The sequence below is a fragment of the Spermophilus citellus genome (assembly GCF_964194105.1).
Source record: "Spermophilus citellus genome assembly, chromosome: 18".
NCBI classification, from domain to species: domain Eukaryota; kingdom Metazoa; phylum Chordata; class Mammalia; order Rodentia; family Sciuridae; genus Spermophilus; species Spermophilus citellus.
Window position 1 is genome coordinate 9,256,977 of NC_138200.1, and position 22,182 is coordinate 9,279,158.

Sequence of the window (22,182 nt, forward strand, 5' to 3'; positions counted from 1 at the left end):
TGCCTAACCACGAGCAATAACCTTAGCCCTATTTATTATTATTTTTGGGGGGTGTAGTGGGGATTAAACCTAGAGTTGCTTTACCACTGAGCCACATCCCCAGCCCTTTTAATTTTGAGACAGGGTCTTGCTGGGATTTTACAGGTGTTCATCACCACACCCAGCTTAATTTTTTTTATTTTGAATCAGTGTCCCACTAAGTTGCTCAAGGCCTCCTTAAGTTCCTGGGGCTGGCTTTGAACTTGCCATCCTCCTTCTTCAGCCTCCAGAATGATGGATCACAGGCCAGCACACTGTGCCTGGCTTAGTTGTAGCTGTTTTGTAGATGCCTTTTATCAGAATGAGGGAATTCACAGCAGAAAATTTTGTCTGTTTTGTTTACTGACTTATGCCAAATGTGCTCAGTAAATACTTAAACTTTTTTTTTTGTGTGTGTGTGTATATGTTTGTATGTGTGTTTATTTGTTGGTTGGTTGGTTTGATGCTGGTGATTTAGCCTAGGGGCACTTTACCAATGAGGTACATCCCCAGCCATTTTTATGTTTTTATTTTGAGACAGGGTCTCACTAAGTGTCTGAGGCTGGCCTCAAACTTGTGGTCCTCCTATCTTAGCCTTCTGAGTCACTAGGATTATAGGCATGAGCTCCTATGTTCAGCTGCTCAGTAAATACTTGTTGAATGAATGAATGCATGAATGCATATAAGTGGTATGGCACAGTGGCTAGTAATTTGGCATTAAAAATGTTTAATTAGCTATGTGATTAAGGGTAGTGATTAACCTCTATCTCCTCTGAAAAATGGGAATAATAATGGTATTATATGAAGCTATTTTGAAGATTTAATGGGGTCCTCTATACAAGGCAGTGGAACAGTGATTGACACATTGAGCTCAATTAACATTAGCTTCTATTATCCCAGTCCTCTGAGCTTTGCCGTTTCCCTCTAAAACAGGGAACATTCCAGTTTCTCTTAGGGTTGCAGTGAGGACTAAACAACCATTATGTACATAATGTGCCTAGCACAATTGCTGGCACAGAGAAAGCCATCAGTAAGTGTTTGCTATTATTGACTTAGTCCCTCCCCTGTGTTGGGTGGGGGACATGGAGATGGGTCAGTTAAGTACCCCATCCACTGGAAGCTCACAGCCAGAGAAGTATTAAGATACTTATGTCATGGTGTAGTGAGTGTATAGAAAGCCAAGAGAGCAACCAGTGGCAGAAGCACGATGCTAAAGTTTGCCAGTGGGATGTTTTTAAACGTTTTATCTGCCTCTTTTTTTTTTTTTTTCCTTTAAGTACATGGACCTGACATGCGCTGGGATATAGCTCAGCAGCAAAGCGTTGGCCTAGCTGAGGAACCAACCCAGTGCCTCATACAAGCTAGTCAAGCGCTCCACTACAACCTGAGCCCCCCAGTGGAATCTTGTCCCTCCTAAAACCAGAGGCTTAGACCTTAAAGGAAACTACATATGTCTATAGCAGGGAAAAAATGGAAACAACCTTGGTATCCAACAGAGGCGTCCGGATCAATCACTTCTGGTATGTTCTTATAATGTATCCATAGGAACATTAAATATGATGGTGTTAAATAGGGGATGGAAACTGGTTAGGGGACTGGTTGGGGTTTACTTTTCATTGAACCCTGCATTTAGCACCATGTTCAAAAATAAACAATGTTTTTAAGATTATAAATTTAAATGTTACGGGAAAAAATTGTGATACCACAATTCAAGGTTCACAGTAAAGTTATCTGGAAAAAAAAATTTGTCAAACAGCATCTTATTTTACATCTACATAAAAAGACTAGAGAGGAATACAAAATAGTAGTAGTATAATCGCTCATTGGTCAGCTTACTGAGGAGTTTTACTCTACTCTCCGGACTCCCCCGAGTATTGCAAAGATTCTACATTAAGCTCCTGGATGTTTGTTTTCGCCTTTGGGATTATGTTTAAAACTACAAGTCCCAGCAGACACCGCGCTGCCGGCTTCTGGAGAGAGGCCTCCCCCGACGCAATGATCGCTGGGATTCGTAGTCGAGTGGTAAAAGCAAGGTGGGACGCACACTACCGGCATAGATGACAGAGGAGGAATCATCACCATTCTGACCAATGGACAATGGTTACCGGACCTGAGTGGCGGGCGAAAACCTAATGGGAGGGCCGCTACTCCTGAGTGACGCGTCTTGCAGCCTACAGGCGGCTCTTGGGGCGGGGCGGCGCGCGGCGGCTGTAGTGCGAACTATGGGAGGCGGCTGGTGGTGGGCTCGGGTCGCCCGCCTGGCCCGAGTCCGCTTCCGGGGGGCGCTGCTGCCGCCTCAGCGGCCCCGGAGTGGGGGCGCCCGGGGGTCCTTCGCCCCCGGCCACGGTCCCCGCGCCGGAGCTTCTCCGCCCCCAGTGTCCGAACTGGACCGCGCGGACGCCTGGCTCCTCCGAAAGGCTCACGAGACAGGTCTGTGGTAGGGAATGGGGTCAGCTCGGGTGAGAGACGGGGGACCGTGTGGCTGAGCGGTGGGCGTATGTGTGCGGGGACGAGGGTGCGTGCGGTTCCTGCTGGAAACAGGGCCTGGGCTCGGCAGGGAGAAGGGCTTCCGTATAAGCGCAGAGAAACCCTGGTCGAGGAGCGCAGGAGGTCCGCATAGGGCAAGGACTTGCGGAAGGAGGAGTGCTCGGTGCAGGAGGGATCGGAAGCGGTGGTCCGACGAGGAGAGGCAGCTTGATAGAATTGCGCCTTTCTGGATGAAAGAGGTTTGCAGAGGCAGCCTAAGAGTGAGGGAGTTGTTTGCAAGAGGGGTCCATTCGAATTGTAGAGGCGACCACTCGGTATAAAGCGGGAGTGTGGCTCCCCGCAGAAGATGGGGACGCTCCGGATTGGAGGAGGGCACAACCAATAGAAGAAAAGTTCTCGTCTGATTGGAGGGAGAGGTGATCTATGCTGCAGGGGGAGGGAACTCAACAAGGGGTGGGGGTGGCAGTTTGGAGGTACAGTGGGATAGTGTGGGGTCTTGTAATGGGACCAGCCTGCCAACACCACGCAGGAATTTGAGCGGGGGTGGTGGGAAGATGTGGATGCATTGAGGACGACCATACCCGGTAGGAGAGGGTGGCATTTGGTGGAAGGTGAAGAGGGAAGCTGGAGAAAGGCTTGGGTGGGAGGAGCCTGTTCCAGGTGTCTGAGAAAGAAGTGAGAGGGGGTGCCATGGAGATACCATGTGGGCAGGAGGGTGACCAGGACCACCTCTTGGGGCTTTCCTGCCTTCAGATGGAGATTCTTCACTTTGGGCTCTAAATTATCCTCCAGGTTCTGCAGACTGACTTGAATCTCGGGTGGTGCAGAATTTGGGGGAGAGGGGCTCAGTGATGGGGTGAGAGATTGAGGTGACAGGGTTTGGGGGGGGGCTGGATGGGGTGGAAGTGGGATGAGGGGAAGGCCCAGGGTTTGACTCTCTGGGTGGGGTGGGGGTTGGGAGTGGGAGTCAGGCTGGGCTGACATTGTGCTTCCATCTCCCCCTCTCTCTAGCCTTCCTCTCCTGGTTCCGCAATGGCCTCCTGGCATCTGGCATCGGGGTCATCTCCTTCATGCAGAGTGACATGGGTCGGGAAGCAGCCTATGGTGAGTGTAGACCCCTTCTCTCACTCTCAAGGGAGTGAGGGTGCTCCCTCTCAACATGGACTCCCTCCTGCCCCTCCCCCAGTTATAAATGTAGAGCCTCTCACTCTTCCACGGGACACACTGGTGAGTGTGGGCCTCCCACCCACCTCTATTCAGGGGCACAGATCCCTCAAGTGGTGGCTCAGGGCATGGCTATGGGGCTTCCTCTTCCAATCTGATTTCTTAGAGTTGAAGGGCTTTTGTCCAGCCCTCCTGCATGGCTCTGCCTCTGCCCCTCCAGCATTCTCTTTGCTCCCAGACCAGCCCTCACTCTCCTGGACTTCACTTCCAAGCATGGACACCCTGATTCCCGTTTATGCGCAGCCACCTTGGTCCTGGCCCTGAACTGCTCCAGCCCCCTAATCCACCCTTGGGTTTGCTCCAATCCCTTCCTAGCCCAGCCTCTGTCCCTGATCTCCCCCAGCCCCTCAAGGGGGCAGCACCAGGCTGGTGCTCCAGTCCCTGCCCTCCATTGACCCTGGTCTTGTCTTCCACAGGCTTCTTCCTGCTGGGCGGCCTGTGTGTAGTGTGGGGCGGCGCCTCCTATGCCGTGGGCCTAGCGTCGCTGCGGGGACCCATGCAGCTCTCTCTGGGGGGCGCGGCGGCGGGCGTTGGGGCCGTGCTGGCCGCTAGTCTGCTCTGGGCTTGTGCCGTGGGCCTCTACATGGGCCAGCTAGAGCTTGATGTGGAACTGGTACCCGAGGACGATGGGGCGGCCAGCGCCGAAGGCCCAGATGAAGCAGGCCGGCCACCGCCCGAGTAAGCAAGGCTGTGCCGACCGGCTGGTGCTGGGCGGCCCGGGCCCCAGGACTGGGACATTAAAACCTGACCCTTCCCTCGCTCCAGAGTGGTGGTTCCTGTTGCTTGGGGAAGGCTGGGCCTGGAGGAGGTGGGGCCGAGGGAGGAGGGCAGTGGGGACTGCGGCGGGGGGGGGGGGGGCAGTGGGGATGGTGGGGCAGGCAGGTGGAGCTCATCCAGGAGATGAGATGGAGGTGGAGCCGGTGCCCAGCCCCGCCCGGCGGGCGTTTAATTCTCAAGAGGGCTGACAGCTTGGCCCCGCCACGCCCTCCCCAGGTCCACTGCCCCGCGGTCCTCAGTCCCCCTTCCGCGACACCCTGGTGCCCGGAGGCCCAGGGTAGGGCAGACCCAGGCTGGGATAGAAGGCCTCGGGGAGCGCGGGGCTGGGACCCAGCCGCGGCAGGTGCGGGTACACGAGGCCCAGCTCGGCGGGGCCGTAGCGGATGGCGCCGGGCGTGCACAGGCTCCGCACCACGGGCGGCAGGAAGCCTGCGTGGAGCAGGGCGGGTGGGGGGTCCCCGGGCGGCGCCAGGCCCCACGGCCGCACCGGATCCTGCTTCAGCGCCCCGGCCCGGATGACAGACGTGAACTCCCGTCGCGGTGGGGCCGGCCGTTTGGAGGGCTCCTCGTCCCCACTGTCCTCGTGGCCTTGCCTTTCCCTGGAAGCCGGTTCCACCTTGATGCGTTTGCCGCGCGTCTGCGGGGCCTCGTCCTTGTCGGCGGGGACGACCTGCTTCCTCTCCACTGGGGGCTCCCGCTCTGGAAGAGGCCGATTCTGAAGCCCTCAGCCTTCCCCCGTGGGCTGGGGGCTCGCCCTGCCCTTCTCAGCTAGGGAACACTTGCTGAGGTTGTCACACTGGGAGGGGGGCCACTGCATGTAGTGGGCAGAGGCCAGAAGTGCTGCTAAACATCCTCCAGTGCAGAGGACAGCAAAGGACCGTCCAGCCGAAAACAGGAGTAGAGCTGAGGTTGAGAAGTCCCAATCTAGACCTGTGCTGATCCATGAAACTTTCCAGAATACAACGTTCCACTTACTGGAAATGTTTTAGATCTGCACTGTCCCATGTGGCGAGGAGTATGATCAAGATGTGGATTCCTTTTCTTTCTTTTATTCTTTTTTGGTAGCAGGGATTGAACCCGGGAACTCTTAACCACTGAGCCCTGTCCCCAACTCTTTTTCTTTTGAGACAGGGCCTTGTAAGTTGCTTAGGGCCTCACTGAGTTGCTGAGGCTGGCTTCAAACTTGAGATCCTTCTGCCTGGTTGGTTGCTGGATTATAGGCATGTGCCAGCGGATTTTTAATTTTAATGTAAATAGCCACATGTGGCTTCCAGACTGGACACTGCAGGACTGGGCAGTCCTGAGGGGCTTCCCAGGGGCCCAGGTGGGAGGGGCTTACCTGTGTGCTCTGGCCCTGGGCTGGATGTGTCCTCACAGGGCACACTGGCTGGAAGCTGGAAGGCATCCAGAGGTGTTTGGCCACACTCCGCTTGGCTGGGGACAAGAGGATGGCATTGGGAGCCAGGGGTCCCTGGCTGCCCAGCCTCTGGCAAGGGAAGGTGCCCTCCTGCCCCACACCACCTGCAGCAGTAAGTGAAGTCCCCCCCTACACTGTGAGTGCAGGTGACTGCACCAGGGAATATGGAGCCTCCACCCCAAAGTACTGAAAGGACTCTTCTCCAGACCCCCAAACTCCAAGTTGGCTTCTAGCCCAACCACACAGATCCACACAGCCACTGGCCAGCCTGCTGGTACTGTCTGGTGCCCCTGGGCACCGTGTGCTCCTGCTGTTTCTGTCTGGGGGCCCCCGGGCACCCTGTGCTCATGTGTTCTCAGCATCTCCTTCCAGAACTGCGGCTCCCCTCCAGAGCCCAAATCTGAGCAGAAGACTGCTTTATCTCCCTCTTCCAGCCTTAGAGTCTGGCATTTTCCAAACCTGCCCCAGCCTACTTTCTGGTCCCCCAGCACCCATTTTGTTTCTCAGACCTTCATCTTCATAGTAGCAAGAGAGTTTTTCCCCAAAGCAGATTTGACTATGACCCTCCTCAGATCTAAAGCCGCCTATGGCTCCCCAGTGCCCCATATGAAAGGCCTCTAGTCATCCTCAGCCTTTTCTTTCAAGACTTTATACGCCGGCCCCAAGCCATGCCCCTACTTCCTGTTGCCCTGAGCCTGTTTCTGCTGGGCCTCTGATGGCAATAGCTTTCTCTCCTCTGCCTTTCCCACTCATTTTCCATGAGTCCGTCTACTCTGTGGCCCTCCCCTGGTAGGAGCCTACTATGGCTCCCCAGTGCCCAGAGTCAATTTCAAGTCCTCAGCCTGGACCGGAAGCCACCATGAACCTGCCCCACCCTCCCACCTCTTCTCTGTGTCCTTCTCCCTCTCACGGTCTCCTTTCCCCTTCAGGTTTTCAGACCCCTCAGGACTTGTCCTGTTCCCAAGGCTCTCCCTGAAGACCCCCACCCTGAGCTGCGGGCAGGTGGCAGAATCCTTGGGAGGAGTTCTCGGGGGCTGGGCTCTGCGCCCGCAGGAGGGGAGCAGCAGCTCTCACCTGAGCACATGGCTGACCCAGAGCACGTGATGCTCCCCAGGGCTCTTCCCGCTGCCAGCCACGGTGGCCACAGACTGCAGCCACACGAAGCCCCCAGCACGCTGCAGCCAACGGTAGTAACCGGTCATCACCTGGCCCTTGTCCAGCACTGGACCCAGCCCAGAGGTCAGAAGAGACCCAAGGGACAGGGCAGGGTGGGGACGGGGAGGGGGTCAGAAATGGTGGACAGGAGGAGGGGGCAGAGAGGGAAAGACCAGCAGAGAGAGGGAGACAGAGAGCCAGAGTCAGAGCCCAGAGGTGGTCCAGTACGGAAGCCTGCAGCGTTTCAAGGGTGGGTCAGAGGCCCCACAGCCCCTTTAGCCCTCCGCCCACACCCTGAGTCCTTGCTGAGTCTCCTGCTGCCCTCTTCGTGTGACAAATTGAGCCCTTGGAACCACAGGTGCAGCAGGAGGCACCGTGGCCAGCCCTGAAGGAGGACTTCAGGGAACAGTGAGGGTACTCAGGTCTGGTTTGTGTGGGGGGGTCTGTGGTGTGTCTCACGGTCCAGGTGGCTTTGGCGGATCCTGGTTGCATCCTGTCCATGGACGAACTGGTAGCAGCTGCGGCCCACAAGCTCTGAGGGCCCCAGGTCCATATGGTCGCTGACTCTGGGATGACAGAAGAGGGGAGGAGTCCAAGACCATGGTGTGGGGGGAAACAGAGTGGGCTCCAGAGTGACCCGGGGTCCAAGCCCTTGCCCTGAGGGCTCTGGGCTTCTGTTCAGCTGTGAAGTGGGCATGATAATAATAGTGTCCCTCGCAGGGTGGCTGCGAGCAGGGCTTTGATGGTGCTCTCAGCACAGGGACCGTTTCACTGTTAATCTTCCCCACCGCCCAGTGCAGGAGTGCAGGGAGGAGAGGCTCCAGAGGAAAGGGCTGGGGAGGGGCGGAGCTCCGTTGGCCCCGCCCTCCTCCAGCCCCAAGGATACCACCCAGGCCGAGGCGGGAAGGGGGGCGTCCCTTCTGCCTGTTACCCTGCCCCTCCGCTGCTCTTCCTCCTCCCGAGGTCCCCGATGCCCCAGTCCGCAGACCCAGCAGTCCCTTTGACTTCCACAGAACCCCAGGTCTCCTGTGCGCCCCCATCCACGCGCCCCAGTCCCCGACCCCGGTACCTGCTCTCACAAGCAAGGATGGTGAGACCCAGGCTGAGGCGGAAGACGATCATGTGTCCATGCAGAGGCAGCTCAGCCAGTGGGGCTGGGGGCAAGGTGTGACCCAGAGCCACCAGGCCCAACGCACGGGCCCGCAGGCGCCCTGTCACGTGGATGACCTGCTGGTGGTGGGTGTAGTTGGGGACAAGCAAGGCGGTACCAGTGGATAGTGGGCATGGTTGGGGCGGGGCAAGGCCAGGGGCAGGAAGACCATAATCAGGCCATTCCACCAGGTTCCACCTGTCACCCAGAGGCCCTGGGGCACGGAGGGAAAGGAGGGGCCCTCAGATCCTAGACCTGGTTCCCTAAACCATCTATAGCTAGAGAAGCCTCCACCAGGTTTCCCTCGGTCACCCTCGGACCAGGGACATCGCTGGCAGGGATGCACAAGCTCTGCCCCAGACCACAGGATGTGCCTCAGAGGCTGGGACCAGATGCCCACACCCACCTTGTACCCTGAGGCCTTGACGTGCAGCCCCCGCTTAGTGAGGGTGGATTTCATGCGGATGAAGAAGGAGCGCTCCTGCACCCGGGAGGAGGCGGGCCCCTCCGCAGGGCTGGTCTCTGGGGAGGACAGCAGGGCAGTTATGGGGTCCTAGAGAGGTCACACAGCCCCACCTACCGCAGAGCCAGCGAGAGCCGGGACCCTGATAGGTTCCCAGTGCACCCCTCAGAGAACACCTGATCATGCAGCTCGTTGCCACCTGCCCATCTCCCCTCTGCTGCAGCCAGGCGGGTCTTCAAGCTCCCATCAGACCCTGGCCCTCCTGATCCCACCACCACAGCTTCCCAGGGTCCTGCAGCCTCTTCCTCCAGGTCTCGGCTCACACATCTCCAGGAAGTCCCTCTCTGATCCCCAGGCTAGGCCAGCTGTCGGGATTCAGGTCCCCTATCTGGGCTCTGTCCAGTTTCAACTGTCAGTCTGTCAGGACCAGGTCAGTCTTCCCCACTGGACTGTGAACTCCAGGAGGATGGAACTGTCCTTACTCTGTCCCCAGCATAGGACCTGGCACAGAGGGAGGCTCGGGAATAGCAACTAATGAAACTCAAAAATCCAGATTATCCTGTGAGCCCTGATATGGTCTTACAAAAATGCTCACATAAGTACTCTGAGTCTCAAGTTCAGGTGCAGACAGCCACACTTCTTCCTCGTGTGTAACAGACATCCCCCCCAAGCTGGCAGTCCCTGCTGATGTACCAGGTGTTTTTGGTGTTTAGCAAACCCAATATAGGAAAATTCAATTTACGGGAGAGTTAAACCTCATAGGCCCCCAACATTTCAGAGCTAAAAGTAGCTTTCAGGATCTAATCTCCAACACACACTCTCTGCACCACAAGAGTGGAAATTTCCACTGGAGGAAAGAGACAAGCCTGGGCTGGAGTCCAATTCAATCACTTATAGCTGTGTGACCCGGGGCAATTAACTTAACCTCTCTGTGCTGTGTCTCCGTGTTCTGCTGTGTAATATGGAGATAATAGTTCCTGCTTTTAGTTAGAATACAATGCAGTTATGTACTTAAAGGCACAGCACAATGCGAATGTCCCCCTACGCGTGCCTGCCTGCCAGATTATTTTCCGAAGTCACTCCCACCTTTATTCAGCAGGCAGAGAGGTCTTTCTGAAACTCAAATCTTGGGGAGCCTGGCCATTCTAGGGAGTTTGGCAGTTTTAGCGAGCCGAGTCTCATCGCTCAGGCTGATTGGTTCTACAGACTTGCTTTGCGCAAGGGAGAGTGGGTTTCGTTTAAAGGAGACAGAGCAGAACAGGCGCCCCCTGCTTCACCCGGGCTTCCTTCTTTTGGGGGGTCCTTGGAATTACCGATCTCCGGGGCATCCGCCAGCGAGGAGAAAGAGGAGGAGGAAGAGGACGAGACGGAGGGCGGGGTGGGGGGCCCGGGGGTCGGGGTCCGCAGCCCCAGTTGTTCCAGAACCTCCGAGTGGTCCCCGGGGTGGATGTAGTCGAAGACGCTGCTGCCAGTCAGCTCCACCTGCCGGCGGCCGAGGGGAGTGCAGGGGCGCGTCAGGTGCGCGCGCAGCCTCTCGCCCCAGGGGGTGGGGCCCGCGCGCGAGTGTGCCCCGTGCCAATCCTGGGCTTTTTAGCAGAAATAACGTTTACCTGTTTAATGGAGGCCACAAACAGGTTCTTCCTGCGCCCTCCCAGGGGAGAGTCGTGCCCAGGGATTATTAAAGTTTTTCTAACTCTGACTACTCTAGGTAACTCTGACAGCGGGTTGTCACAGCCGCGGTTTTCTAGCTCCTCTCCGCTCCCACCCTACAGCAGGCAGCCTGTCCCGGCGGGGATCGCAGGGAACTCGGAAAGCGAGCGCTGGGGTAGCTTCCCAGCCCTGGAAAGCGTGAGAGCCCTCAAAGCAGCGCCTCTACATTCACGTCGACCTCCAAAATCTCTCTCAGGGGTCCTTCTCTCCCCGCCGCCCCCAGCCCGGACCCCCATCTCTTCTCCACTGCACTCCTGCCCCGAGTCCCCACTCAAGCCCCCTCCCCACATTGCTAATTGACCACAGCTCTCCATTCATCGCCCCTCTACCGGGGTCACGGGTCTCCCACTAGTCTTCATCCCTCTGGACTGCTCCCCCTCATTGACTCTGATCTTTTTTTTTTTTTTTTTTTTTTTGCATCTGAGATTGATTCCAGGAGCACTGAGTCACATCCCCAGTCCTTTTTTATATTTTGAGACCAAGTCTTGCTAAGTTGCTGAAGCTGGCTTTGACCTTGCAATCCTCCTGCCTCAGCCTCCTGAGTCACAGGGGTTACAGGCATGCACCACCTGGCTTTGAGCCCCCCTTTTTTGCGGGGGTACTGGGGAGTGGACTCGGGGGCACTCAACCACCGAGCCACATCCCCAGCCCTATTTTATTTAGACAGGGTCTCACCGGGTTGCTTAGCGCCTGCCTTGCTTTGGCTGAGCCTGGCTTTGACGTCTCAATTCTCCTGCCTCCCTGCTGAGCCACTGGATTATAGGCTTGAACCATCTCCCCAGCTTTGACACCCCCCCCTTTTAAGCCTTTCTTCCACTCTTCCTGTGTGCCCCCTTCCTCTTGTCCAAATTCCTTTTCTTTCTCTTCCCACTCCAGGAATCGCTAACCTGATGACCAACAAAAGCCAGCTAGACAATGAACCGAAGTTCCCCAATTTCCCATTTGCCAACAGATTTGTAGAAATGATAAAAGTTGATAGCAATTTGCATTGAATGGATTGGCTAGGCCTAGAAGCTGTAAGAGGCCAGGGCTCCTGAGCCAGGGGCTTCTGAGTCTTCCTGCCCTCCTTTTATTTTGCAGGAGCTGGGGCAGAAACAGCATGTTGAGTTAACCACATAATGAGAGTCAATCAACTAAAACAGCAAGGTGGCATACACCTGTGTAATCCTCGTGATCCAGGAGGCTGAGGCAGGAGGGTCACACGTCCCAGGCCAGCCTCTGCAACTCAGGAAGGCCCTGTCCCAAAGAGGACTGAGAATGTAGTTTAGTGGTAAATTGCCTCACGGTTCAATCTCCAGTTCAGGAGTGGGGACATACTCACTCCCCAAGGCGGGGGGGGGGGGGGGGGGGGGGCTCAAACCCTTCCAACATGAATTGCTACAAACTTTAAAATGATTAAAAGGAATGTGCTGGCAAACACGGTGCACCTGGCTAACCAGTTACTGACAAACGGATCTTTCAGCTCATTTGCTTTCCTCAAATTGACCTGTTATTTTAATGACTCTTCCCCCAACCACTACCATGAAGATGAGCTGGGGGGTGCCACATGGGGTTCCAAGGAGCACACTATGGGGACTGTGGATTCAGTCCATTTCTTTTATGGGTGGGGTCTGGAGAGAGCAAAAGCAAGCACGGGCCAGGCGGTGGAGATGGTGGCCCCCTGGTGGTCCTTACCTGTGAGAGGCCCAGGTAGATGGAAACTGTTTCTGAGATGTAGAGGAATTTTCCTTCCTGGTTCAAGGCGAACACAAAGCCGTCTAGGGACTAGAGTCGGGAGAAACGGAGGCAGGAATAGGGAGGATTTCCAGCCAGCAAGCGGGAAGGCAAGCTCTGAAATCTGGGTCTCTGCCTGGGGGTGGTGGGCTTCGGTGACCCTTGAAACGGGCAGGCAACAGCGAAGCCCGGCATTCACTCCCCAGGGGATGATGCGGCAGAAGGGGTACTGTTCCCCGATGTGGCCACCAGGTGGCAGTGAGGAGCAATAGGCTAGGAAAGGGCCTCACCTGCAAGATGTGTCCTCCCAGGTGCTGCTCGAAGACCTCGGAGACCAGCGCCGCGGGGCCCCGGCGGCCTGAGGCTGGGGCGGAGGGAAGGATGCGGCCAGGGCCTATTGGTCTGGCTGACCTTGGCCTGGGAAGGCCCCCAGGGAGCCAGGCTACAAATCCCCCACGATTCCCCCAAGTGACCAGGGCCCAGTAGAAAAGAGACCCGAGGTGGGGCGGGGGCAGGGTCACAAATACAGTGACAGACAGACGGGGGTGCAGAGAGGGATTCGTTCATTCCCACTCACTAACTCCCCCAAAGCTCACTAAATACCTCTGCCATAGGTCCTGCAGTGGGCAGTGCTGGGGTGACCAGGTGACCGGGACAGCCCAGCCCGCCCTCACTGAGCTCCCAGGCCAGGTGCAGATGAAGAAAAGCAAGAAATAACAGGCACAGAACTATCATTTGTGGCCAGTGTCATGGAGAATAGAATAGGTGGGGGACATCTGAACAGAGGACTGAAGGGTGAGGAGGCGGGTGGGAGAGGGGCTGAGAGAGACCCCGGGAAACAGGAAGAAACCGGGGGATTGCAACAGGACAGCCCAGTTCAAAAATGGGCAAAAGACTTGAATAGGCTTTTCTCCAGGGAAGATGTACAGATGGTTAACAAGCTCTGAAAAGGTGTTCAACGTCCTTAGTCATCAGGGAAATGCAAATCACACCATGCCTGTAATCCCAGCTGCTCAGGAGGCTGAGGCAGGAGGATCCAGAGTTCAAAGCCAGCCTCAGCAACGGCGAGGCACTAAACAACTCAGTGAGACCCTGTCTCTAAATAAAACACAAAATAGGGCTGGGGATGGGGCTCAGTGGTGAGTGTCCCTGAGCTTAATCCCTGGTACCCAAAACAAAACAACAAAACACCACAGTGACAGGTGACACGGGGGGGGGGGGGCTGGGCACGGGGGTGCAGGCCTATAATTCCTGCAACTCAGGAGACTGAGGCAGGAGGACCGCAAGTTTTGAGGCCAGCCTTAGGAACTTAGCGAGACCCTGTTTCAAAATGAAAAAATAAAAATAAAAAGGTCTGGGGATGTGCTCAGTGGTAAAGCACCCCTGGGTTCAGTCCCCAGTAACCAAACCAAACAAAACCAAAACACAGTGACATACCACTTCATACCCACCGGGATGGCTAGAGTTAAAACAAAAACAACCCCCAAAACAGAAACCAAGCATCGGCAAGGACGTGGAGAAACGGGGTGGTTGTATGTTGCTGGGGGTGTACGACAGCCCGGCGGCTGTGGCCCTCATGTGGTGGGGACTCCGAGGGCAGTGGTTGGGCTCCTGATGTGCAACCAGAGGGGTTGAAACCAGGGAACAAATACGTGTGCCTGTGGGTCCACCGGGCGTTATTCACCTGGTCCAAGAGGGGGACCCCCCAAATGTCCACGCATGAGGCGTGGATGGCATGGGTGTGTGCACACGATTCAACACTGTTTCGAGTCCAGAGCGAAACTGACAGGTGACGTGACGTGGCCGAACCTTGAGAAAAGTGCCAAGTGGAAGGCACACACCAGGACGTGGGCAGGACTCCAGCCCCGGGGACGTCTAGAGTCGGCCTCTATGGAGGTTGAAGCGGTGAGTGGTTGCAGGACTGGGGGAAGGGGAGGGGCTTGATGGGGCTGGGATTGTTTTGGGGTGATGGAGACGGTTTGCAGAGGTGACCACGGTGATGGTGACGGCTGCAGAGCATCCTGACCACTGTACTCACTGCCACTGGGCTCTTCCCTCTACAATGGCTAACTTTATGGTAGGTAAATTCTACTTCAATGAACTTATTTTTTTTTTAATGAGATAAGGTCAGAGACATTAAAAAGGAGATAAGGTAAGAGGCTGAGGCTGTAGCTCGGTTGGTAGAGAGCTTGCCTCACATGCACAAGGCCCCGGGTTCGATCCCCAGCACCGCATTAAAAAAAAAAAAAAAAAGCTAAGGACAGGTCCTTAAATAAAGAGAGAAGGGCTGGGGATGTGGCTCAAGCGGTAGCGCGCTCGCCTGGCATGCGTGCGGCCCGGGTTCGATCCTCGGCACCACATACCAACAAAGATGTTGTGTCCGCCGAGAACTAAAAAATAAATATTAAAAATTCTCTTCTCTCTCTCTCTCCTCTCTCACTCTCTCTTAAAATAAATAAATAAATAAATAAATAAATAAATAAAGAGAGAAATCTAAACAAAGAGAGAGGGAAGACAGAGAGATGTAAAAAGATGAGAGAGAGAGAGAGGGGGGGGGAAGAGATCCAGAGAGAAATGCAGAGTCAGAACTGGCGAAGGAGCCAGGGGTGGTGACAGGGTCCCCGGCGTCATCCTCCCTTGGCCAGGAGCTGGGGCCCCAGTCCTTGTGCTGGAGGTCGGCAGAGGTACCAGAGTCCTGGACACTGTCCCCACCCAGATTCCCAGGGTGACCCCGACCCTGCATAGTTGACCCCCTAAGGGAGAGGCAGGCACTCTGGGGAGGACTTGGTTCCTCAAGAGTCCCCAGGGCAGGCTTCCAGTGCCATCCTGCCCTGACCAGCCCCTCCTCCTCTCTGAGCCCCAGTTTCCTGCTCTGCCAAGTGGGTTTGGGGGTGCGGGTCTCCCCCAGGGCCACAGCCCCAGCCGCCCGGCCCAGAGCGGGTGCGTATTCATTGCATTAATCGTGTGATTACTGTTGTTACGACCAGGCCACCAGACCATCAAAACACCGGGTCATGACAACTGCCCAGGCCGCCCTGGCCCCCCAGTGTCTGGCCAAGCCTCCCCCAGCGCCCCAATCCTACTGCTGCTCCTCTCTCCTCCCTCTGCAGCTCCAGGAACAATAACTGGGGGGAGGGGGGCGGCAGACCCTCCCGAGACGCAGCTCCCACCATCCTGGTGACTGGCGGAACAATGCGGGCCTGCTAATTGTCGCAATTTTCCCTGTCATTTTTGCTAATTCCTTCATTTTCCCTCTCCCAGGACCAGCCCGGGTCAGACTGAGCTGCTGCAATTAACAGCATCCACGGGCCGGCGGGCTGGGGGCGGGGGCTCAGGACCTGCTGTCCCCATCCCCGGCCACCCCCTGCGACAGGGACCCCAGAGCCGGCTCTGATCACTGACTGATGCTCACATTCACTCTGCCCCCACCCCCTCAGCCCAGCCACCTCCTGACTCCTCCCTCAAACGCCCCCCCCCAAATTCACCGGGTGCCTCTTCAAATCCAGACCCCCAACCTCACTCACTTAACAGGTTTCTCCTCAGGGACTGCCCTCAGGTGCCATCAAGGCACACAGAGAAGGGACAGAGGTGGGGACAGGGGAGCAGAAGTGCAGGAGGGACCCAGGGGCAGGCCAGGGGAGAGCAAGGGCAGAGGGGAGCAGTGGAGGCCCAGCTTCACGGCTAATGCCCTGAGCTTCAGCTGCCCTGAGAAGGGCCGCCGGGGGTTGGCTTCCAGTGCCAACACTTTATCCCGGGACTCTTTACCCTGGGGAGCCTGGAAGACGGACCCCCCCCCCATCATCCAGGCTCCTGGCTCCCTGGTGCTGACCTCGGGGCACTGTGGGGAGGGACCCTGTTCTGCTGAGTCCCCTTAGCTCCGTCTGTGATGGAGTGGATGTCTGTGCACCAGCCAGACGCAGGCGCATTTTTTTTGGTACAGGGGACTGCATCCAGGGCTACTCAACCCCTGAGCCACATCCCCAGCCCTTTGCAAGTTTTGTTCTGAGACAGGATCTCACTGAGTTGCTGAGGCTGGCCTTGAACTTGTGGTCCTCCTACCTCAGCCTCTGGAGTCACTGAGATTCCAGGTGTGCACCCCGAGCCTGCACTGCTGGATTCTTACCAATGTCATGGCACATAACATGGAGGCAGTGGACCCTTCCAGGTGGTCCCCTGGGGTCCACCCGACCCTCCTCTTCCTCACGCCCATGTGTGTCATCAGCAGGCCCCATGGCCTGGACCCGAGGTTATCACCCACCCCGACCAGCTCCCACCCAAAGCCTCACCTTCCACCTGTCCCCTGCTTCTCTCCCTGGGTCCCGGGTTCCTTCCTGGCTCCTGTCTCACTGGGGTAGTGATCAAATCCTCACCATGACCCGGAGGCCCTGCATGACCATGACACGGCCCCACTGGCCACTCTGTTCACCCTCACCTTACTTGCTCCTCTCCAGAACCCTAGGTCTCAAAGCTGTGACCTGCTTTCCAAAAGGTCTGCCTCAGGACCTTTGCATTTGCTGTGTCCCCAGGCCTAGACCACTCTTCTTCCTTACAGCTTACTCCCTAATCTCCAGGAAATCACTTCCTCAGAGAGGTGGTGCCTGACCTGTGATCTAAGACATCACCTCACCTGGGTCCACTGCCGCTCAGTGACAATGTATTGAGCCCTTCCTGCAACCCAAGCACTATTCTAGCTCAGCAGACAAAGGGCACACAATAAACAAGATAAGCACATGCGGGTGACAATGAGTGCCAGGGAAAGGTGTAAAACCAGAAAGGAAGATGGGTGTGGGCTGTGGGGGAAGGCTTTCCTGAAAAGCTGGCCTTCTGAGGGAAGGGGATCCGGGTGGAGGACCCTAGGCAGCCTCCTAGGAGCCAGGAGGAAGTGAGACCAGGGAGGAAGGTGGGGCAGGGCCCTGTGTGCAGGGTGTGGAGGTCAGGGACACAGAAAGGTGGTCAGTGGGTGTTTGTTGAAAGAGGAGGGCGTGCTGATGTGAGGCAGAGCCTTCTCCTTCCTAGACTGACCCTGGGGGCTGGACTTTAACATCCATCAGCCCATTTTACAGATGGCTGACTGAGGCCCTGAGTAACAGATACCCCCACCAGGAGATCTGCAAGGTAGGCGCCATCCCTATGCTGCAGTCCCTGCTGTGTGCCCTCTGTGTGACCTGGGGCCACCAGAGTACCTCCCCCTATGGCTTCTGAGGGCTCAGCTGGTTCTCTGTGTGGGGCGCCTGGCTTAGCATCGGGCAGGCAGTCACCGGCCACTCTTACCACCGAGGACATGAGGCCCCTTCAGGGGCGACAGCAGGCTCTGCTGTCTGGTTTCAGCCGAGACATCCTCAGTTTCCCCATCTGAACTACAGAAGCAGGTGTTTAGCCCCTTATTGGGGGACCCCTACAGCTGCAGGCGTCTGTCCCTCATCTTCCAACTTGGGGGCTACAGTCCAGCAGTACTGCACCCACCCACACACGCTGGCCCAACCTCAGCTGGCTCTGGCATACAGGTGGCCTGTCACCCCATGCTGTCACCTCGAGGAACCCCTGCCCCCTCTGAGCCTCGGAATGCCCATCCAGGTAGTGGGGGGACGGCAGGCCCACTCTCTCAGCCCCCCTTTTCCTCCCTGGAGCTCAGGGACAATAGACAAGATGTTTATCCCCCAGCGGCGCACATGTTGTTCGAGGTAATGACAGTAATCAGCGGCGCTAATGCCGCATTCTCTCAGCGCCAGTCAATTCGCCTAATTACCGCCTGGGAAGCCGGATTATTTAAATTTAAATGGTGATTTATTGCGAGCTTAATCAATGCTATTTTCTCTCCCCCCCTCCTCCTCTGGGACCAGGGCAGGAGGGGAATTGGAGCCCCTGCAACCCCACCCTAAGGACACCCCCTTCTCCTGCGGCAGGGGTCAGGGGTAGCTTGGTGCATCCTGTGCCTTTTGCCTACGACCTCAGATTAACACCTTTCACCGTCTTCTTTTAATAACAGTGAAGCAGAGATGCATCAAATATAAGTGGTAATGACAAGGACAGAGCCCTTCTGGGCATCAATAGTCAAGTCTGAGTGATAATAAAATTAGTTATACATCTGTATTTCACGTAGTCTAGGTTCTTACAGATTCCAGATGATAGTGGCTTATTTCTCTGTGTCTTGGCGGAGTGGCTCCAGGGCGGGAACTTTGCTCTACTTTGATGCTGGACTCTGAGTGCTGGGAACGCGGGAGGCAGAGGCTCCCGGCCAGAGCCCCGCAGCCTGACCACACTGCCCCTCTGAGCCGGGCCTGCCCGCTCCTCGGCCTTCTGGGGGAGGTTGGAGGGTTAGTCCCATTTCATGAACAAGGCACCAGGAGAGGAGGCCACCTGCCCAAGGCTACAGAGCTGGGGGGCGGCAGAGCCAGCCCAGAGACCAAGGCACATCTCCCTGAACCGCCTCATGTTCCCCCTTGGCTGAGCTGTCTGCCTCACGCACCCCAAACCCCGGATTCGGGCGCCAACGTCCTTGCATGCCCTCTGCGCTCCGCAGGTCTGGGCGTGGTATCTCCCACGAGTGATGGGAACCCAAAGTGGGTTCTCTGCGGCTCATCCATTAGACATGGGGATTCTTTGGGATAAGAATGATTCACCTCCCCTAATAAAAATAACAGCTGTTACTGGCGATGCCTGGTGTTGCCGCGTCCTGGCTTAGGCCAAAATTTACGAAATCGCCACAATTTCTGTGCCCATTTCACAGATTAATAAACCGAGGCTTGGAGGGCAGGAGCCACGTGATAGGGACACACAAAGGGCCTGGCCGACTCCCCTGGAGCTGGACCAGGGCTCAATCTCCTGCGGCCCGGATCCCAGTTTCTGGGTCCCTAGAACCCTGGCGCCCCGCGCATGCGCACTCACCGAGGCCGGCCGGTGGTCCCACCGCCCGCAGGCCCCAGGGCGGCGCCCCCAGCGCTGCGAAGCGTCGCAGGCGGAGGTAGGTGACGCTGAGACGCACGATGGAGGCCTTGTCCAGCTGGCTGGAGATGGCGCCGGGCAGTGGGAGTAGCTTGGCCAGCTCGAAGAACTCTAGGTTTTCCTTCCCGCGCCGTGAGCGCGCCGCATTACGGGACTTCTCCTTGCGCTGCGCCTGCAGGCTGGGTGGGCGGCCGGGAGGAGGCATCAGCTGGGCCAGGGGCCCAGGGAGAGGGGCGGGGGGCAAACCCGGCCTCCTGGTGCCCCGGGAACTGGAGGGACACTGGGAGTGGACTCAATCCCCTGGCGATGGGGGCAGACCTGAGTGCGAATTCTATACGTGGCCGGCGGTGGGGACAGACCTGGGTGTAAGCCCGTCCTCTAGGGGGAGGAGGAAGAAGGGAGGGATTAACAATCCTGATTCTGAATTCTGGCCGAAGGGACTAGAAACCGAACGCAGCAGACAGGTACCAAACCACCGTTCAGTAAGTCGGGGCGGGGCAGAAAGCTCGGGAGGAACCCTCCCCGGGGACGCGAACCCAAAAGTGAGTGTGAATTCTCCCCGGGGCACCTCCCCGGGGGCGGGGCCATAACCAAGGGGGCGGGGCTTAGCTCACCAGGGTCCAGGCGGGGCCTTGACCATCAGCCCAGGCAGAAAGTCCCACGGGACGCTGGCGCCACGGCCTCCCCCGCACTTGACCTCGCTTCCGCCGCCACTGCCGGGATAGGGGGCCGCCATCTCGCGGGGGCTGCTTCAGGCAGGCTCAGGGACCCGCGTCTCCTGCAGCCGGAAGGAGTCAGAGGCGGCGCTCAGTGCCCTGGGGAAACCTTTGGGGAAACTGAGGTCCCTGCGGGGTCCCTGAAGCTGGCCTGGATGGTGCCTCAGTTTCCCCTCCTTAGAGGCCCGGGGACAGAAGCCGCAGCTCCTACCCTGCCCTGCCCCTGGCTGGCGCTCTGGGTGAGGACGTGCCCCGCCGCCGCCTCCCCCGCGCCGCCCGCCAGCGCGCCCGCCTCACGCCCGCGCCGGGCCGGCTCCCGCATACCAATGGGCGCACGCGGCGCGCATACGGATCGGACCGGCCCGCGCGCTGCGTGCCAAGCATGCCCAAGCCGGGCTGGGGGCGGGCGCCTTGCGGGGCCCAGGCACGCAGGGCTCCAGCCCCCTGGCCTTTGGTCCCGGGGATCCGCCCCCCAAACCCATCCCCAGCGTCGGCCTCCTCGGATCCGCGGTGCGCCTATTTCCTAGGCTAGGCTAATGAGGTAGGGGGCAGAGGCCAGGGCCCCACCCTATGTCCTGCCCAGGGATCCCTCAGTCCCTCGGGGGTGGCGCCAAGTGTCTGAGCCGCCAAATTTCCGCAATTTCAACTTCCTCTCTGAAGACCCCAGCGTGCGAGAGCCAACCCCCATGCGGTGACCATAGCCTCGGCCCCGGGACACCCCCAGATGGACCTATACTCAGGGCCCAGGTGTCTTGGTAACCGGATCCTCTAGAACCAGAAGGTTTTTCTTCCAGAACTGGGCTCCAGGACGCCCCTTTCCTGAAGGATCCAGGCCGCCCCAAAGCCTCCGCATCCAGGTGTCCAGATGCCCCCGACCCTGGCGTCTAGGTTCCCTGATCTCCTATTTCCCCAGGACGCAAACAGCAGTGTACCCCTGTCCCCAGCCTGGGGATACAGTCGTCCTGATCCTCTAGCCCCCAGGACACTAGAGTTGCGACCCCATATTCCTCCAGGACCCAGGAGTTCCTCTTCCCATCCATTCAAGCCTCCAGGCGTCCCCAACTCAGAGGACACCAACCCGGTTACCTGGCCGCGGGGCAGACTCCAGGCGCGGCGTGAGGCCGGCCAGGCGGCGCAGAGGGGCCACTCCATAGACCCTGGGGCGAGCGGGGCTCCGCGGGCTGTGGCGCCTGGCTCTCAGCGCCCACCGCAGCCCCGCAGACTCGGAGACCGCGGACAGCGCCGCCGGGCGGGGGCGGGGTCTGTCGGGACCCCGCCCACCGCGTCTCCACCCCTCGGCCCAGCCCACCGCCAGCACTCGCGCCTTTGGTTGGTAGGGAGTCCTCACCTCGGTGTCCCGCAGCCCGGCCTCACCTCACAGCAACATCAGGGGTCAAAACCTCGGAGTCGGAGCGTCTCCAGACCTGGAGAGGAACCCGGAGTCTCCGCATATTCACCGCGCTCGGAAGGTGTCAAGTGCCCCAGCTCCTCCGAGATAATCCTGCCTTCCAACAGCCCCTCGGACAAGGACAGTACCCTGCGCCCAAGCCCCCCAGAGGAGACTCAGACGTCCCCTTCAGGGACACAGATCCAGGCGTTTGAGACCCTCCCTTTCCAGTTGAGAATTTTGGGGTGCCAGCATACCCTTCCCCGATAAGCCTGGGACCTCGTACCGGAGCCCACACCCCTTACAAGGCCAGGATTTGGCGTCCAGACCTAGCCCCTTTCCATAGGTCTCTGGTACTGACACTTGGGTGCCTGAGGAACTCCAGAGGCCAGGAACCTGGGGTCTTACTTCCATGTCCCACTGCAGAGACATCCGAGCCATTTAGGTGGTAAATGGGAACTGAGGGGTTGTAGCCGCTGGAACAGATGGCAGGGACCCAGGTGTCCTAGCCAGGTCTTGCCAACTCTGATAGGGGAACCTACACTCATCCCAGACTTCCTCTCCTCCAGACCCGGGTCCCAGTGTGCTCTGCTGCCTGCTTGGAAGGCAGGTCTGCAGGTACTTAAGGCCTCTGGAGTGAGATCCCAACCTGGGGATGGAAAACAGGGGTCTCTAGGAGAGGGAGGCAGGCAGGTATTCCCAGAGAGTGTGGGCACCTCTGAACAGATGGGTAAACAGATGAATGTGTGTGCGCACTGGCTCAGAAGAGCACTGTAACACAGTCATAGTTAACGATTAGGGGGTGCCGATTTTTGGCCGTCCTTTATTCTGTAGCAAGGTCTGCACTGGCCTCTCTAATAGGTCCATTTTACAGCTAGAGAAACTGAGGCACAGACAGGCTCAATAGCCTGGTTATGATGATCTCTCAACCAGCAATATTTACACGTGTCTGAGAGGGACTCAGGCCCAGGTCACTGGCTCCTGTCTCTCTCTCTCTTTTTCCCTTTGGGGGGATTAAACTCA

At 57.6% G+C, this 22,182-nt stretch overlaps 2 protein-coding genes across 4 annotated transcripts; one reads left to right on the forward strand and one right to left on the reverse strand.

Annotated features, from left to right (window-relative positions):
• The first annotated feature begins 2,193 nt into the window (after positions 1 to 2,193).
• On the forward strand, positions 2,194 to 4,488 carry TMEM160 (transmembrane protein 160). Its single transcript, XM_081273685.1, has 3 exons — positions 2,194 to 2,448; positions 3,517 to 3,609; positions 4,146 to 4,488. Exons 1-3 carry the CDS (start codon positions 2,241 to 2,243, stop codon positions 4,409 to 4,411), a joined length of 567 nt encoding a protein of 188 aa, XP_081129811.1. The 5' UTR covers positions 2,194 to 2,240; the 3' UTR covers positions 4,412 to 4,488.
• Positions 4,489 to 4,641: 153 nt separating this feature from the next.
• On the reverse strand, positions 4,642 to 21,196 carry NPAS1 (neuronal PAS domain protein 1). Of its 3 annotated transcripts, none has more exons than XM_081274825.1 (12): positions 20,859 to 21,170; positions 19,671 to 19,834; positions 19,000 to 19,235; positions 12,405 to 12,478; positions 12,076 to 12,165; positions 10,005 to 10,173; positions 8,635 to 8,750; positions 8,148 to 8,308; positions 7,538 to 7,644; positions 6,998 to 7,145; positions 5,846 to 5,940; positions 4,642 to 5,205 (listed from the first exon to the last, which is right to left on the reverse strand). In XM_081274825.1, exons 2-12 carry the CDS (start codon positions 19,790 to 19,792, stop codon positions 4,742 to 4,744), a joined length of 1,782 nt encoding a protein of 593 aa, XP_081130951.1. In that variant the 5' UTR covers positions 19,793 to 19,834; positions 20,859 to 21,170; the 3' UTR covers positions 4,642 to 4,741. The 3 variants fall into 3 exon arrangements, with proteins under 3 accessions (XP_081130951.1, XP_081130952.1, XP_081130953.1); XM_081274826.1 differs by having other exon boundaries at positions 8,148 to 8,305; positions 20,859 to 21,163; XM_081274827.1 differs by having other exon boundaries at positions 5,070 to 5,205; positions 6,998 to 7,098; positions 8,148 to 8,305; positions 20,859 to 21,196.
• Between the last annotated feature and the right edge of the window lie 986 nt (positions 21,197 to 22,182).

Excerpts from the sequence above, each read along its gene's own strand:
- NPAS1 (XM_081274825.1), bottom strand. The coding sequence starts at position 19,792 with ATGGCGGCCCCCTATCCCGGCAGTGGCGGCGGAAGCGAGGTCAAGTGC. Across the intron at positions 19,236-19,670 it reads AAGGCCCCGCCTGGACCCTG|CCTGCAGGCGCAGCGCAAGG; the intron begins GTGAGCTAAGCC and ends CCGCCCACCCAG. Across the intron at positions 8,309-8,634 it reads TCAAGGCCTCAGGGTACAAG|CAGGTCATCCACGTGACAGG; the intron begins GTGGGTGTGGGC and ends ACCCACCACCAG.
- TMEM160 (XM_081273685.1), top strand. The coding sequence starts at position 2,241 with ATGGGAGGCGGCTGGTGGTGGGCTCGGGTCGCCCGCCTGGCCCGAGTC. Across the intron at positions 2,449-3,516 it reads CCGAAAGGCTCACGAGACAG|CCTTCCTCTCCTGGTTCCGC; the intron begins GTCTGTGGTAGG and ends CCCTCTCTCTAG. Across the intron at positions 3,610-4,145 it reads GGGTCGGGAAGCAGCCTATG|GCTTCTTCCTGCTGGGCGGC; the intron begins GTGAGTGTAGAC and ends TGTCTTCCACAG.